The sequence below is a fragment of the Schistocerca piceifrons genome, chromosome 11 (assembly GCF_021461385.2).
Source record: "Schistocerca piceifrons isolate TAMUIC-IGC-003096 chromosome 11, iqSchPice1.1, whole genome shotgun sequence".
In the NCBI taxonomy this organism is placed as follows: Eukaryota; Metazoa; Arthropoda; class Insecta; order Orthoptera; family Acrididae; genus Schistocerca; species Schistocerca piceifrons.
Genome location: NC_060148.1, coordinates 39760718 through 39778769, shown reverse-complemented (window position 1 = coordinate 39778769; position 18052 = coordinate 39760718). Strand labels below are relative to the sequence as shown.

At 40.1% G+C, this 18052-nt stretch overlaps 1 protein-coding gene across 1 annotated transcript in view; it reads right to left on the bottom strand.

The window, feature by feature from the left end:
• The window catches only part of LOC124720074, a 216059-nt gene that overhangs the window by 126193 nt on the left and 71814 nt on the right, over positions 1–18052 (bottom strand). Inside the window, exons 4-5 of the mRNA XM_047245342.1 lie at positions 5017–5085; positions 2776–2844 (exon numbers count right to left, since the gene is read on the bottom strand). Coding sequence (XP_047101298.1) covers positions 2776–2844; positions 5017–5085 — 138 coding nt within the window. The remainder of the gene's footprint in view (positions 1–2775; positions 2845–5016; positions 5086–18052) is intronic.

Here is an 18052-nt window from a genome sequence, read left to right as displayed (position 1 = left end):
TGTGAACAAAACAAATGAGTACATTAGCCTCCTCCTACAGAATTACAGCTGCTTTAACTGAAATGTAAGCAAATGCTAGAGTGTGATAATGGTCCCCACCCCCTGAAATTTCTGTTGTGATGACAGCCTGATCTGTGGTGTAGAGTGTTTGGGTTAAGTTAGCACGTAATAAGTTAGTTATGAGTTGGTGAAGCTATAAAAGTTGTCAGGCTAAAGTCTAGATCAGAGACACCACTGGTCACAACGGTCTTTCCCTACTGCTCATAGGTTGGCAATACGTCAGCTGCATGTACCCAATGGGATGATAGTTTCACATAACCAACGAGAAGTGAGAAAAGACAATATATTTGTACGAGCTGCTTTGAAATCTATAATCTCGGTTGTTTCTTCCAAGTATGTCACAATGTCTGAAGGGGTTGTTAGGATGGGACCTGGGAGCACAGATTATTTTTCCATAGTGGATTTCACATCACTATTGACTTGACAATATGGCAATACTCCTCCATACCTTGCTTGGAAAAATGTAGTCTGCCCATTGCCCTCTCAGTGGTGGTACAGAGACAGCAGATAACACAACTCCTTTACTACTTCCCCCAGCCCCCCCCCCCCCCCCCCCGCCACAATACGACTGCTGAGAACACTGCTGCATGCAGTAAGTACCAAGATAAGTTGACATAACCTGTATTAGATAATTGGTAAGTCCCGAAGTGTACAAGGGTCACACCAAAAGAAATGCACACTATTTTTTTTAATCCATCTTTTATTCTACATGTTTGAGAGTTTTACAGTGTGTAGATACATCCTTTAGGAACAATATTTTCATTTCCCCACATCATTTCCATCCCTCTCAACTGCCTTACGCCATCTCGGAACCAGCGCCTGTATACCTGCACGGTAAAATTCTGGACCGACCTGTTGGAGGCACTGTTTGGCAGAGTGCACAAGGGAGTCATCATCTTCAAACCTTGTTCCATGAAGAAAGTCTTCCAGTTTCCCAAAGAGATGATAGTCACATGGAGCCAGGTCAGGTCTGTAAGGCGGGTGTTTCAGTGTTGTCCACCCGAGTTTTGTGATCGCTTCCACGGTTTTTTGACTGACGTGGCCGTGCATAGTCATGCAACAGCAAAACATCCTGCTTTTGCCGATGTGGTCAACCACGACTCGGTTGAGCTTTAAGTTTCTTCAGTGTCGTCACATATGCATCAGAATTTATGGTGGTTCCACTCAGCACGATGTCCACAAGCAAGAGTCCATCGGAATGGAAAAACACCGTAGCTGTAACTTTTCCAGCAGAAGGTATGGTTTTGAATTTTTTTTTTTCTTGGGTGAATTTGCATGATTCCACTCCACTGATTGCCTCTTCATCTCTGGTGAAAAATGATGGAGCCATGTTTCATCACCTGTCACAATTCTTCCAAGAAATTCATCTCTACCATTCTCGTACTGTTCCAAAAGTTCGCTGCATACCGTTTTTACTGTTTCTTTGCGAGCCACTGTCAACATCCTGGGAACCCATCTGGCCAACACTTTCAGTATTCTGCAAACACTTTCTTCCCCTATCCCAACATAGCGTGACAATTCGTTCATTGTGATGTGTCTGACAGCCGTCACCAATTCGTTAACTCTCTGCACATTGTCTGGCGTGTGTGCAGTATGAGGCCTGCCGCTGCGAGGACAATCTTCAATATTGCCGTGCCCGCTTTCATTACGTAACCTGCTTGTCCACTGACTAACTGTACTGCGATCGACAGCAGAATCTCTGTACACCTTTTTCAACCTCTTGTGAATGTTTCCCACTGTCTCGTTTTCACAGCACTGCAATTCTATGACAGCACGTTGCTTCTGACGAACGTCAAGTGTAGCAGCCATCTTGAAGACATGCTGTGACGGCGCCACTCATGGGAACAGGTTGAACTAAGTTTGAAAACAAGCGGGAAGGATGTATCTACCCACCGTAAAACTTTCACACATGCAGAATGAAAACTGTATTTTTACAAAAATAGTGTGCATTTCTTTTGGAGTGACCCCTCATACTTTTGTGCGTATGATTTACATACAACATATGTAGACAATGGAAAATGGATGGGGTGATAGTCCACTAAATAACTTCTACCAAACCAATGTACAATTCACAACTTAATATCTTCCTTATACAGTGTGTTCATTTTATGTAAAGACAACGAAATTACTCGGCAATTACAGATCAGATAAAAAAAAAAAATTTTGATATGACGACGGAATACAACATTGTGGATGGGATTTCCAATTAGAAGTTATTGAATATTGACCTGTACTACCCTCACAGCATAGAGGTGGGTCCATGTGCCACTGAATATTAAAGGGCTATTGAGTAACATGTTGCAAATTATGACTGCGTATCCATTTCTATTCCTCCAATTACAGTGCCATCTGAGGAAAAATGAAGAAAATGCTTCAGGCCAAACATATGCAGATTTTCCTGCATAAATCTTAATCTGTAATTAAAAAAACAGGGGTCCCCATTGAAGATTTCAAAACTTCTCCCCCCCACCCACATGTGTGATGTGTGATGTGTGATGTGTGGTGGTGGTGGTGGTGGTGGTGGTGGTGGTGGTGGTGGTGGGAGGGGGGGGGGAATTGTGGTATCAGTGAAAGTCACCCTCCAAGATAAACAAATTGGAACTGTAACTTTTTTTGCTCTAATTTTTAATTTGAGATATTTCAATGTCTCCAGTTAAAATGAACACCCTGTATATTACATACACAAGTACTGTATCTGGAAGGGACATAGCTTACCTTGGCACCATTTGTATCGGCTGATACATTTGTGAGACCCAATAGCTCTATCACCTTATCCCCAAATTCCTGAAACAAAATGTCTTATCTTAGTAAAGGCTCAACCCTGACATTGGCTAGTATCTACAAATTGCACACCTTAAAACTGCACACCTTACATGTGAAAGTTATGATAAATAGTTCATTTATTCATTCATCTGAATAATATTTTGGTCCCTAAACACACACTTGCAATCATTACTAGCAACACAGGTGTTATTGCACAGAAAACAAATACTGGAAGTAATAAAATTAACTACAAACTAACACACAGCTACTTTGTCCCAGCACCACACCTTAAGTTGATAGTTACTTCTGAATAATGACATTAATCAGACGCTTATCATTGATTTCAGCTGTATTTTTACGTTTGTCAACAAATGCCTCCTCTACTATGAAGAATATGGTTGGCTTCACTTCTTGCATTTTGTCCTCAGTCTAAAAGGAGTTCCACATACTGCAGCTGTCAGCAGTAGTCTACACTGTGGAGGCCTCTTTATTTCTGCACGACTTATGCAAAGATACAACCACTTTACACCAGAGAAAATATACAACTTAAGAAAGTTAAAGACAAACTGGACTTCAATACCCCAAGATAGACTGACATACTGCAAACTCACATAAAATAACACGCTTAAAACTTTTTAGTAAACTTCCAATATCTGCTCAGCACTTGCTATGTAATATTTTCAAGTTTCTGAATTACGACTTGTTACTGAAAACCCATTTTACAAGATATCAGATCATTTAAAATAAACATTACCAATATTTCTTAAAGATGTGGAATTTAATTATAAGAACCTCACTGTAAAGCTGTTAACTGTACATTTAATGTCTTAACCTATTCTTCTACAAGAGGTCAATGGTGAATAAAGAATATAACTGAATTGGATGCATTGTCTAATAGGTGCTGCTACCTTCTTATATATACATAGTGAAGTATATACCTTCATGCCAACAAATTTGTAAAATCATAAATACACTTTTAAGTTCCCAATATCACACCCTTGACGACTGGTATTGTATACTGATAATGAGATTCACAGTTCTGTATTAGGTGGTCATAGAATTAATTTTAACAAAATTTGTCACACAGTATTTAGTTGTGAGTGTTACATCACTTTACAGAGACCAGAATTTCAGAAAGTAGATAAATAGAACATACAATAAAAAAAATTACAATGAAAAACACAGTTGTATTTACAGTTTCCTCTTTGATTATTATCTGTGCTGAATCTTGATCATTCTGGCGTGTCGAAATCTGCAAACAACAAAACAAGAGGGTATGGTAAGACTGACTCTACAGATTGGGAGCTTCTTTATCTGAACAAGAATCAATGGCAGGAGTGTGGTATTGGACATCAACCCCTGAAGTCCCGGTTTTGGTGACAGAACGATCTTTAGCGTAACTGGTTGTCTAGGTTATGTTGGAAGGCAGCATTTAGTAGCCAGTTGGTGAAGCCAACAGATGCGAATGCCACACAAACATTCTCAAGCTCAAGTGTTGATCGGAACCAGTATCAGTCACAGTGGTCCTTCTTTACTGCTGATACGTTAGCAATGTGTCAGCTTCACGAACCCAATGGGACGATAGTTTCACATAACCAAAGGGAGGCAAGAAAGGAGGCAACATATTTCAATGAGCAGCAGTGGAATCTATATACTTGGTAGCCACGAATACTTGATTGTTTCTTCTGAGTACGTCGTGATTTCTAAGGTGGTTGTCAACGGTGCAAGCTAAGAGCTTAGCTGCTTTTTTCACATACACAGCAGATCTCACATCTGTATTGATGCGAGAATGTGCCACTATTCCTTTGTCTCTTGTTTGGAAACACATCTGCCCACTGTTCCCTCATTGGCTGTGCAGAGCCAGCTACTGACACACCCCCTTCTTCCCATCATAGCTCTCAGCTAATGTTCACAAAACTGCTGTGCAGAATACTCACGTACACCATTAACCTGGATCTAGAAATTTCACCACTTGACACTGCAAAAACTTTTGAAGTCCAAGATAAATTCCGAAAACCTGCTTCAGATAACGAAAAAGTCTCTGACGAGTATTTTGTACATGTATTGTACATAAATTATAAAAACTGAAGTTTCCCCTATGTAATTCTGAATGAACCACTCTACTATTCACAACTTAATATGCTTCTTACATATTACATACAGAAGTTTAAATCCGGAAGGGACATAGCTTACCTTGAGACTATTTGCATCAGCCGATACATTATCGAGACCAAACAGCTCGATCACCTTATCCCCAAATTCCTGAAACAAAATGTCTTTCCTTAGTAAAGGCTCACCCCTTACATTGGCTAATATCTAGAAAGTATACACCTTATGTGTGGAAGCAATGGTAAATGGTTCATTCGATCTTATATTTGTATATTTGAACAATTTAACATTCAGAACACACACACACACACACACACACACACACATGGAGTACGAACGATGAGGAATGACACTGAGCAAAAGCTCATTGGTGATTTCAGCCTCATTTACATGCTTGTCAACAAACGCCACCTCTACTGTGAAGTAAGTAGTTAGCTTTACTCCTTATACTTTGTTTGCAGTCTGCACTTAATGCAGCTCTTCACACTAGCCTGTCCTTTGCAAGCCTCTCCATCTCTGCACAACTCCTGTATGCCACACCAATTAGAAGCTGCTTAATGTATTCCAGTCTCTGCCTCCCTCTACAATTTCTACCCCTGCACTTCCTTCCACTACCAAATTAAGCATTCCTCAGTGTCTCAGAATGTGTCTTCATGACCAACTGCTTCTTCTGGCCACATTGTGCTGTAATGTTACTTTCTCCTCAGTTTGATTCAGAACCTCTTCATCAATTGAATCGGTCGGTGGAGAAAGGAACTGTGTAACTTTTCCTTACTTTTCAGTGGAGACAACAAACTGTTATTGATAAACTATTTGACAGACTGAATTGAAATTTTTGACACTTGTTGTTCGCTAATCATACATACTGTGAATGAAAATAATTTTCAGGTCTTCTGAAAATAGCTTATGAAAAAAAACTGAATCGTAACATAGTTCCTTTCACCAACAAGGGACTTCAGCACTTTTCATGAGTATATATTCAAAATTACACATTTCTGGACTAAAACTCAAATTCATTGATTAACTAATTGAAAATTACCTTCAACTGAACATGAAAACAGCTACTTTATAGAATTCAAAGTTCTGGATAGTTCATAATTTATCATATAGAGTTATCACTTGCAGTGGGTCATTTCAATATCTCTTCACAAAAAAATCTCAGCATCTTCTCCATGTATGTACTTAACCATTTCCTGAATATCTTCAATTTTCTTTTTTATCAATTCTAACCTTTTTCCATCACATAGCCTTTGCAAGCCAATTTGAAATGAAGCAAGTATACTTTTTGCCAGATTAAAGAGTAACTGACGCAGCCGTTTATAAAAGGGCAGACCGTCACAACTCCCTGTTTTGTTACTTCATAACTAAATTCTTTAAACATTGCCACAGAATTTCTTTTTCCTCTTGTCAGGGGTGTCTTGAGATGTGCTGTTTCCCTAGATTGTACTTTTTTTGTAATGACAAAGCCTTCATGTGTCAAAGTCCATTATGTCTTCACATTCTGCCATAGCAACTGTAACTTCAGAAATACTGTTTGCTATGATACCCACATACGCTTTAGGGGTGTAAACTCTGTCACATCCCCGTATTTGTCTCTGCAATGTTCCACACACATGGTCACAAGTGACTTCTTTTGGGAAATCTCCGATTGTATTTCTTTCTTTTTTTTAATTTTTCAGTGTCTGTCAACGCAAGATACATCCTCACTATAGTATATAGTATTATTCTTATTTTGACCAGGTGCTCCGTCTGAGAACAGGTGTACTTTTGCAACATTCTTCGATACATAGTTTTTAATGTAGTGGTACAGGAATGAAGAGACCTCATTTGTTACCTTTTTCACTTCACCTTCACCTTCATAATATAAGTACACCGCAGAATGCCTAGGCTTTATATCATAAATGCAGAAACAGTTAACCCACAGCTTATGTAAATAATATGTTCCCAGCACTGGGATGTTCGGCAGAGACTAGTTTTGCATGATGTCAAAAGCTAATCCAATAATGTCATCCCTGCCCATACACTCTTGCTCAGTTATTGTAATGAATTTATAAAGCATCCTGATGTGCCGCTTCTGAATATCCAACTCAAGTTGGACAGCTCTTTTACTACTGTCAAGAGATATGTGGACCTTTTAACTTAGCCTATGTTCCTCGCATTTGCCACATACAACAGTTTGGGGACAACCGAATGGAAAATTTTAATTTACACAAAAATGTTTCCTATAGAAATCTTATTCCACATTTATTTTTGGATACTTTTCATGCGTAGTTTCCAGATCTGAGTGTGCATCTAGGTATTTCATTTTCTTCCCAGCATAGTGAGTTTCATTGAGTGGAAAAGATGTGATGTGGGTATCTATCAAATTTATCAAATTTTCCAAAACTTTGGTTGTGCATGTATTTGTTCCATGCATGTCCTTTGGAGTTTGATGCTTAACTAGTAACTGACAAATAAGAAAAACACATTTCGGTGATACAGCATAAAGACTGAAAAACAAAGCATGTTTGCAGACACTAAATCATCTACCACAGACAATGGCATGATAAATGAAGGAATGTTGTTTCTTGATACTACTGATGTGACTGACAACTTTTATTGGCCTTCTTCTTGTAATGTCACCCGACACAATGAACCCTTATCAATATACCGTAATAGTCAGGATATTTATCTATAATTTTTACTTATGGATCCTGACTATTTTTTCGTTGTTTGAAAAGTTCGATAGTACCTTCATGCGATCATCCTCACTGATACGGTGGAAACATTCCATTCGGGATCTGTAATTTACTACGAATAATTAGAGAATAAAAAAATAGGAGTGCAGGTAAGCTACTACAAATAGCATAGTGAACACATTATTGTGGCCAAGATAGACATGAAGCACACGCCTACTACAGTAGTACAAGCTTATATGACAACTAGCTCTGCAGATGACGAAAGAGAGTGATGAAATGTATGACAAGATAAAGGAAATTATTCAGGTAGTGAAGGAAGACAAAAATTTAATAGTCACGGGTGACTGGAATTCGGTAGTAGGAAAAGGGAGAGAAAGAAACGTAGTAGGTGAATATGGATTGGGGGTAAGAAATGAAAGAGGAAGCTGCCTGGTAGAATTTTGCACAGAGCACAACTAAATCATAGCTAACACTTGGTTCAAGAATCATAAAAGAAGGTTGTATACATGGAAGAAGCCTGGAGATACTGACAGGTTTCAGATAGATTATATAATGGTAAGACAGAGATTTAGGAACCAGGTTTTAAATTGTAAGACATTTCCAGGGGCAGATGTGCACTCTGACCAAAATCTATTGGTTATGAACTGTAGATTAAAACTGAAGAAACTGCAAAAAGGTGGAAATTTAAGGAGATGGGACCTTGATAAACTGAAAGAACCAGAGGTTGTAGAGAGTTTCAGGGAGAGCATAAGGGAACAATTGACAGGAATGGGGGAAAGAAATACAGTAGAAGAAGAATGGGTAGCTTTGAGGGATGAAGTAGTGAAGGCAGCAGAGGATCAAGTACGTAAAAAGACGAGGGCCAGTAGAAATCCTTGGGTAACAGAAGAAATATTGAACTTAATTGATGAAAGGAGAAAATATAAAAATGCAGTAAATGAAGCAGGCAGGAAGGAATACAAACGTCTCAAAAATGAAGTCGACAGGAAGTGCAAAATGGCTAAGCAGGGATGGCTAGAGGACAAATTTAAGGATGTAGAGGCTCATCTCACTAGGGGCAAGATAGATACTGCCTACAGGACAATTAGAGAGACCTTTGGAGAAAAGATCTCGGATGGAAACCCAGTTCCAAGCAATGAAGGGAAAGCAGGAAGGTGGAAGGTGTGTATAGAGGGTCTATACAAGGGTGATGTACTTGAGGACAATACGAGGGTAATCCCAAAAGTAAACTCTCCCATTTTTTAATAGGTACATAGACTTGTTTATTTCCACAATGGTTTATATCAGTTTACAGCTTGAACATTTAGCTATTTTTCGATAATCACCATTTCTGTCTATGCATTTTTGTAGACGCTGTGGCAGTTTTTGTATGCCCATGTCATACCAGCTCGCCGCCATGCTGTTCAGAAAGTTATGAACCCCTTCTTTCACCTCGTCGTCAGAGCTGAATGACTTTCCGGCCAAGTGTTCTTTCAACCTAGGGGACAGGTAATAGTCATTGGGTGGCAAGTCAGGATATAGGGTGCGTGGGTCATTATGTTGCGTTGAAACTGTTTCAGGAGAGCAACGGTTTGCTGAGTGATGCGTGGGCAAGCAATGTCATGGAGAATGTGTACGCACTTGCTCAACATTCCTCTTCTCCGTTTGAGGTTTTTTCAGTCTCACAGTACCTGTAAGCATTAATTGTGGTCCCAGCAATTCAGCTCCGACGACGAGGTGAAAGAAGAGGTTCATAACTTTCTGAACAGCATGGCGGCGAGCTGGTATGACATGGGCATACAAAAACTGCCACAGCGTCTACAAAAATCCATCAACGGAAATGGTGATTATGTCGAAAAATAGCTAAACGTTCAAGCTGTAAACTGATGTAAACCATTGTAGAAATAAACAGGTCTATGTACTTATAAAAAATAAGAGACCTTACTTGGGATTACCCTCGTATTATGGAAATGGAACAGGATGAAGATGAACTGGGAGATATGATACTGCGTGAAGAGTTTGGCAGAGCACTGAAAGACCTGAGTCGAAACAAGGCCCCGGGAGTAGACAACATTCCATTGGAACTACTGACGGCCTTGTGAGAGCCAGTCCTGACAAAACTCTACCATCTGGTGAACAAGATGTATGAGACAGGCGAAATACCCTCAGAAGAATACCCTCAGAAGAATATAATAATTCCAATCCCAAAGAAAGCAGGTGTTGACAGATGTGAAAATTACCGAACAATCAGTTTAATAAGCCACAGCTGCAAAGTACTAACACGAATTCTTTACAGACGAATGGAAAAACTAGTAGAAGCCGACCTCGGGGAAGATCAGTTTGGATTCCGTAGAAATACTGGAACACGTGAGGCAATACTGACCTTACGACTTATCTTGGAAGAAAGATTAAGGAAAGGCAAACCTACGTTTCTAGCATTTGTAGACTTAGAGAAAGCTTTTGACAATGTTGACTGGAATACTCTCTTTCAAATTCTAAAGGTGGCAGGGATAAAATACAGGGGGCAATAGGGTATTTACAATTTGTCGAGGGACATGAAATGGAAGCAGTGGTTGGGAAGGGAGTGAGACAGGGTTGTAGCCTCTCCCCAGTGTTATTTAATCTATGAGCAAGCAGTAAAGGAAACAAAAGAGAAATTTGGAGTAGGAATTAAAACCCATGGAGAAGAAATAAAAACTTTGAAGTTTGCTGACAATATCTTAATTCTGTCAGACATATCAAAAGGCATGGAAGAGCTGTTGAACGGAATGGACACTGCCTTGAAAGGAGGATATAAGATGAACATCAACAAAAGCAAGATGAGGATAATGGAATGTAGTCGAATTAAGTCGGGTGATGCTGAGGGAATTAAATTAGGAAATGAGACGCTTAAAGTAGTAAAGGAGTTTTGCTATTTGGGAAGCAAAATAATTGATTATGGTCGAAGTAGAGAGGATATAAAATATAAACTGGCAATGGCAAGGAAAGGGTTTCTGAAGAAGAGAAATTTGTTAACTTCGAGTGTAGATTTAGGTGTCAGGAAGTCTCTTCGGAAAGTATTTGTATGGAGTGTAGCCATGCATGGAAGTGAAACATGAATGATAAATAGTTTAGACAAGAAGAGAACAGAAGCTTTCAAAATGTGGTGCTACAGAAGAATGCTGAAGATTAGATGGGTAGATCACATAACTAATGAGGAGGTATTGAATAGAACTGGGGAGGAGAACAATTTGTGACTCAACTTGACCAGAAGAAGGGACCGGTTGGTAGGACATGTTCTGAGGCATCAAGGGATCACCAATTTAGTATTGGAGGGAAGTTTGGAGGGTAAAAATCATAGAGGGAGACCAAGAGATAAATACACTAAGCAGATTCAGAAGAATGTAGGTTGTAGAGGCTTGCACAGGATAGAGTAGCATGGAGAGCTGCATCAAACCATCCTCTGGACTGAAGAACAGAACAACAACAGCAACAACAACATGGGTAGAGGTCGTCCTTGGCAACTGGAAGAAAATAATAATTGGATCCTCCCACCTCAGATGATACAATTGCTGGAAGGCCGAAAGAAAACTTCAGTCCAATTTCAAACAGGTACTGACACACAATTATAGCTGGAGGTGACTTCAATTTACCCTCGACATGTTGGCAAAACTACGCGTGTAAATCTGGAGGTACACATAAAATATCTGAAATTCTCCTGAATACATTCTCTGGAAATTATTTCAAGCAATTAGTTCACAAGCCCACTCTAATAGTAAACAACTGTGAGAACACACTTGTCATAGCAACAAATAATCCTGAGCTAATTTTACAGTGTTAGAACACTATTTTTAATAAGCTGCAACTTTTCCAACCCCTGCAATGCTGAAACTATTAGTCCCAGAGAAAAATAAATGGGACCTTTCACATAGGAAATTTAATGTAGTTTTCCCTTGTTGTGGGAACCATTTTCAGCAGAAGCAATCTTTTTTGAGACTCAAGAAAAACCTAAATCATTAGCTTTAAATGACCCACAAAATTCTCACACCCCATTACTCAGGTTTTTTTTACATTATTCGTAGAGCCCCCCCCCCCCTGTAACTGTACACATTATTTCCCCTTATCTTCATTCACTGACTGAACTGCAGCTGCAGTGTTGTGTAAAACTGCACTTTGTATGTACTTCACTTCTGTTGTCATCAGTTATTTGTTGCCCGAATAGCAAAACTCTTCTATTTTCAGTGTAGCATTACCCAATCTAATTGTTTCAGCATTGCGCAATTTAATTCAACAGGTCTTATAAAACTTCACTAGTGTTTCTTTCTGTGTTTGGTTCCTCAGGCAACCATTTATTGTTCCACATACATTTGAGAATTCTGCCCGCTTCTTTGTATCACATGCACATGTAACGTATCACACCTTATATAGCAAAATATAAGAGCAGGTAACATATTTCACCGACAACAATTGCACCCTGTTGGGGTCTTTTCACTTGAATGCCATTGCTTTTCACTTTCCTGTTGATATCTTTGGGTTTTATTCTTTACATATGGGGTGTTCAAGAAGTCTCTCAGCAGTGCCGTACGATTGTTAGCCACGCGTGCCGTATGCCACAGTGAATGTACCGAAATGAAACTCAGTGAAATAGAAGTTATTAATTTATTGAATATTCAATTCTACTTACAAATTTTCACATTAAATGTCCATGTTGTTGAATACACAACTCAATTTATCTAATCATGTTTCCAAACACAAGCTGTAACATTTCTTCTTTAACAGAAGCAGTGAAAGTGGATATTGCAGTTTTCAGTCCATCGGGATTCTGGACGGTTTTTGTAGCAGTTGCTTTCGCTGCACCCCAGAAGAAAAAGTCAGGTGGTGTTAGGTCAGGCAGACATTGAGGCCAAAGTCCCTGTGAAATTATGCAATCACCAGAAACATCAGCAATCAGTGACACTGAAGATGCGAGCTGTATGGGTGGTTGCAACATCTTGTTGAACGTAACTGTTCAGTATTTCACTTAATCTAGTTCTCCTATAAATGGGTACAGAATATCACTGCGCTATCGTTGTGTGTTTATTGTTTTGTTGAAAAATATGGAACCCACAATACGACGTCTAGATATTGCAATCCAAACTCCTATTTTCACAGAATGAACTGGTTCCTCATGAATACACAATGGATTTTCAGTACTCCACACACGAGAATTGTGCGAGTTCATGTACCCAGATAAATGAAACCACACCTCATCAGTGAAAAACGTTTCATTAAGAATATCCCTTCCATTTTGTTGAACGAAACTTTTGAACCATTGACAATAATGCAGTCTCTTGCCATGCTCAGTATTTTTCAGTTCTTGCACGACTGTCACTTTGTATGGGAAAAGTTCTAATTTTTTCCTTACAGCTGTGTGGGCCGTTCCGACACTAACATCGATTCCCTGGGCGAGTTTTCTTACTCACTAGTTCGGACTCGTGGACATTTTATCGGAAATGTCGAGTAGTTTACCCTCAGACAAAAAGTTAGGACGACCGCTTCTTGGTGCATCTGTCAATGAACCCGTACTTCGAAACTTGTTAATCAAATCTCGCACAGTATCGCGATGTGAGACTGTTGTCTCTGGGAAAACTGAATTAAATGTTTGACAAACTGAAACTGTGTATTTACCACCAGCTTTGAACACTTGTTCGACTAAAAACACAGTTCCTCAGTGGTTAGAATTTTAACAGTGACAAAAACGAAACAAAAAAAGGAACTACACTTAAACATTCACGTTAACACATAACGACACACACCAACGATACTACTGATGCTGGCTGAGATAAAGGAAACAGTGGAATGTTGGGAGAGTCCACTTGAAGGGAAGTAATCCAGGCAGGCGAACAATCATACGGCACGCGCGGCTAACAATCATACGGCACTGCGGAGAGACCTTTTGAACACCCTATATTTGAGAATTCTGCCCGTTTCTTTGTATCACATGCACATGTAACATCACACCTTATATAGCAAAATATAGGAGCAAAAAAGGTATTTTACTGACAACAATTGCACACTGTTGGGGTCTTTTCACTTAAATGCCATCGCTTTTCACTTTCCTGGTGATATCTCTGATTCATCAGGTTTCAAAGCACTGGTGATTAAGGACTATACAACATACAAAGACGAATGATACATGAAGCAACAGATTCTGGTACATTCTACAAATGTTCAGTGTACATGCCCTCTATCACCCTTCACACGTCCAAATGGTAATCCAGTTCTGTCCGTATGATTACTAACACATTTCTGTCAATATCCATCACAGGAGCAGTAATGCATTCAGCAATTCTTGCAGCATTAGGGATACATAAACTACGTCCTTAACATAACTCCACGGGAAGAATTCTGGCCAGTGAATAGAAGCTCCATCCTCTTGAAAGGTGAGGGTCTAGTAGGTAACAGTCAGTTGTTGCAAGAAACACAACTGCAACATATCCAGGTAGACAAAACCTGTCCCCATCTGCCATCTGGCCAGTGGAAAAAAAGGGTCCTCACACTTCTGTCTCGGATACGGCACATGGCACCGAAGACGTCCACTTTTGGCAAATCCCTTTCCAACTTCGCATGGACCCACAATTCAGTATCCCACCCTCTCACATTGTGACAATTCACGTTTCCCGACAGATTGAATATCAGCTCTTTGCTAAATATCAAAAATACTTTTCCTGCACTGTCACCTCCTCAGAGTGCCGTCTCAGGTCTACCGTCCAGTGTACCAGGAGGAGGGTTTTCAAACTTTGTGAGTATCTCTTCACGTGTCACCGATCTCTGTATGCCGTGCACTTGTCAATAAACAGTGCTTTTAAGCCTGATGAATCTTTAAGGATAACACTGTAATTACAGACATAGTTCAGTAACACACGTCAGCGCATGTCACCTTTCATACTGGGAACACAGCTTTAAGTCTGACAGCATTTCACCTTCGTATATCATACATACAAGCTGGAACACTTATAACCGAGGTCTGTTCTCCCAAGAATCTTAACAATCCTGATCTCCAGACTCACCACCACCACCACCACCACCACCACCACCACCATCACCACCACCAGTGACAAAAGGAATATTGAGAGAATGTCCAGAGAGAGGAAAAAAAAAAAAAAAACAAAAAAAAAGAAAGGAGAGAGAGAGAGAGAGAGAGAGAGAGAGAGAGATGCACCACAAACTTGAATGACACAAATTGGTAGATGCTATGTACATGTACAGAAAAACTAATGATTACAATTCCAGAAAAATTGGTTGATTTATTCAAGAGAAAGAGTTTCACAAGCTGAGCAAGTGAATAATGTGTTGGTCCACCTCTGGCCCTTACGGAACCAGTTATTCAGATTGGCAGTGAGAGATGGTCCTCGAGGTATATCATGCCAAATTCTGTCCAATTAGTGCACTAGATCATCAAAATTCTGAGCCCGTGGTCTAGGGGTAGCATCTTTGATTCATAATCAAAAGGTCTTCGGTCCCGGGTTCGATCCCCGCCACTGCCTAAATTTTGATAAATAATCAGCATTGGCGGCCGAAGACTTCCGGCATAAGAAGTCAGCCTCATTCTGCCAACGGCCTTGTCAAAGAGGGCGGAGGAGCGGATAGAGGTTCAGGGCACTCTTGTCCTAGGGGTGGGAAATTGCCCCTAAAGGCGGAAGAATCAGCAATGATCAACGACATGATGATACAGAAGGCAATGGAAACCACTGCATTAAAGACACGTAACGTGTATCCACAGGACATGTGGCCTGTAACTGAAGAAGTGTCATGATGATCTCTCCATTGGCAAAAGATTCCGGAATAGTCCCCCATTCGGATCTCCGGGAGGGGACTGCCAAGGGGGAGGTTACCATGAGAAAAAGATTGAATAATCAACGAAAGGATAACGTTCTACGAGTCTGGGCGTGGAATGTCAGAAGCTTGAACGTGGTAGGGAAACTAGAAAATCTGAAAAGGGAAATGCAAAGGCTCAATCTAGATATAGTAGGGGTCAGTGAAGTGAAGTGGAAGGAAGACAAGGATTTCTGGTCAGATGAGTATCGGGTAATATCAACAGCAGCAGAAAGTGGTATAACAGGTGTAGGATTCGTTATGAATAGGAAGGTAGGGCAGAGGGTGTGTTACTGTGAACAGTTCAGTGACCGGGTTGTTCTAATCAGAATCGACAGCAGACCGACAACGATAGTTCAGGTATACATGCCGACGTCGCAAGCTGAAGATGAACACATAGAGAAGGTGTATGAGGATATTGAAAGGGTAATGCAGCATGTAAAGGGGGACGAAAATCTAATAGTCATGGGCGACTGGAATGCAGTTGTAGGGGAAGGAGTAGAAGAAAAGGTTACAGGAGAATATGGGCTTGGGACAAGGAATGAAAGAGGAGAAAGACTGACTGAGTTCTGTAACAAGTTTCAGCTAGTAATAGCGAATACCCTGTTCAAAAATCACAAGAGGGGGAGGTATACTTGGAAAAGGCCGGGAGATACGGGAAGATTTCAATTAGATTACATCATGGTCAGACAGAGATTCCGAAATCAGATACTGGATTGTAAGGCGTACCCAGGAGCAGATATAGACTCAGATCACAATATAGTAGTGATGTAGAGTAGGCTGAAGTTCAAGACATTAGCCAGGAAGAATCAATACGCAAAAAAGTGGGATACGGAAGTACTAAGGAATGACGAGATACGTTTGAAGTTCTCTAACAATATAGATACAGCAATAATGAATAGCGCAGTAGGCAGTACAGTTGAAGAGGAATGGACATCGCTAAAAAGGGCCATCACAGAAGTTGGGAAGGAAAACATAGGTACAAAGAAGGTAGCTGCGAAGAAACCATGAGCAACAGAAGAAATACTTCAGTTGATTGATGAAAGGGGGAAGTACAAACACGTTCCGGGAAAATCAGGAATACAGAAATACAAGTCGCTGAGGAATGAAATAAATAGGAAGTGCAGGGAAGAGAAGACGAAATGGCTGCAGGAAAAATGTGAAGACATCGAAAAAGATTGATTGTCGGAAGGACAGACTCAGCATACAGGAAAGTCGAAACAACCTTTGTTGACATTAAAAGCAACAGTGGTAACATTAAGAGTGCAATGGGAATTTCACTGTTAAATGCAGAGGAGAGAGCAGATAGATGGAAAGAATACATTGAAAACCTCCATGAGGGTGAAGATAAGTCTGATGTGATAGAAGAAGAAACAGGAGTCGATTTAGAAGAGATAGGGGATCCAGTATTAGAATCTGAATTTAAAAGAGCTTTGGAGGACTTACGGTCAAATAAGGCAGAAGGGATAGCTAACATTCCATCAGAATTTCTAAAATCATTGGAGGAAGTGGCAACAAAACGACTATTCACTTTGGTGTGTAGAATATATGAGTCTGGCGACATACCATCTGACTTTCGGAAAAGCATCATCCGCACAATTCCGAAGACGGCAAGAGCTGACAAGTGCGAGAATTATCGGACAATCAGCTTAACAGCTCATGCATCGAAGCTGCTTACAAGAATAATATACAGAAGAATGGAAAAGAAAATTGAGAATGCACTAGGTGACGATCAGTTTGGCTTTAGGAAAAGTAAAGGGACGAGAGAGGCAATTCTGACATTACGGCTAATAATGGAAGCAAGGCTAAAGAAAAATCAAGACACTTTCACTTTCATAGGATTTGTCGACCTGGAAAAAGCATTTGACAATATAAAATGGTGCAAGCTGTTCGAGATTCTGAAAAAAGTAGGGGTAAGCTATAGGGAGAGACGGGTCATATACAATATATACAACAAACAAGAGGGAATAATAAGATTGGACGATCAAGAACGAAGTGCTCGTATTAAGAAGGGTGTAAGACATGGCTGTAGCCTTTCGCCCCAGCTCTTCAATCTGTACATCGAGGAAGCAATGATGGAAATAAAAAAGGTTCAGGAGTGGAATTAAAATACAAGGTGAAAGGATATCAATGATACGATTCGCTGATGACATTGCTATCCTGAGTGAAAGTGAAGAAGAATTAAATGATCTGCTGAACGGAATGAACAGTCTATTGAGTACACAGTATGGTTTGAGAGTAAATCAGAGAAAGGCGAAGGTAATGAGAAGTAGTAGAAATGAGAACAGCGAGAAACTTAACATCAGGATTGATGGTCACGAAGTCAATGAAGTTAAGGAATTCTGCTACCTAGGCAGTAAAATAACCAATGACGGACGGAGCAAGGAGGACATCAAAAGCAGACTCGCTATGGCAAAAAAGGCATTTCTGGCCAAGAGAAGTCTACTAATATCAAATACCGGCCTTAATTTGATCAAATACCGGCCTTAATTTGAGGAAGAAATTTCTGAGGATGTACGTCTGGAGTACAGCATTGTATGGTAGTGAAACATGGACTGTAGGAAAACCGGAACAGAAGAGAATCGAAGCATTTGAGATGTGGTGCTGTAGACGAATGTTGAAAATTAGGT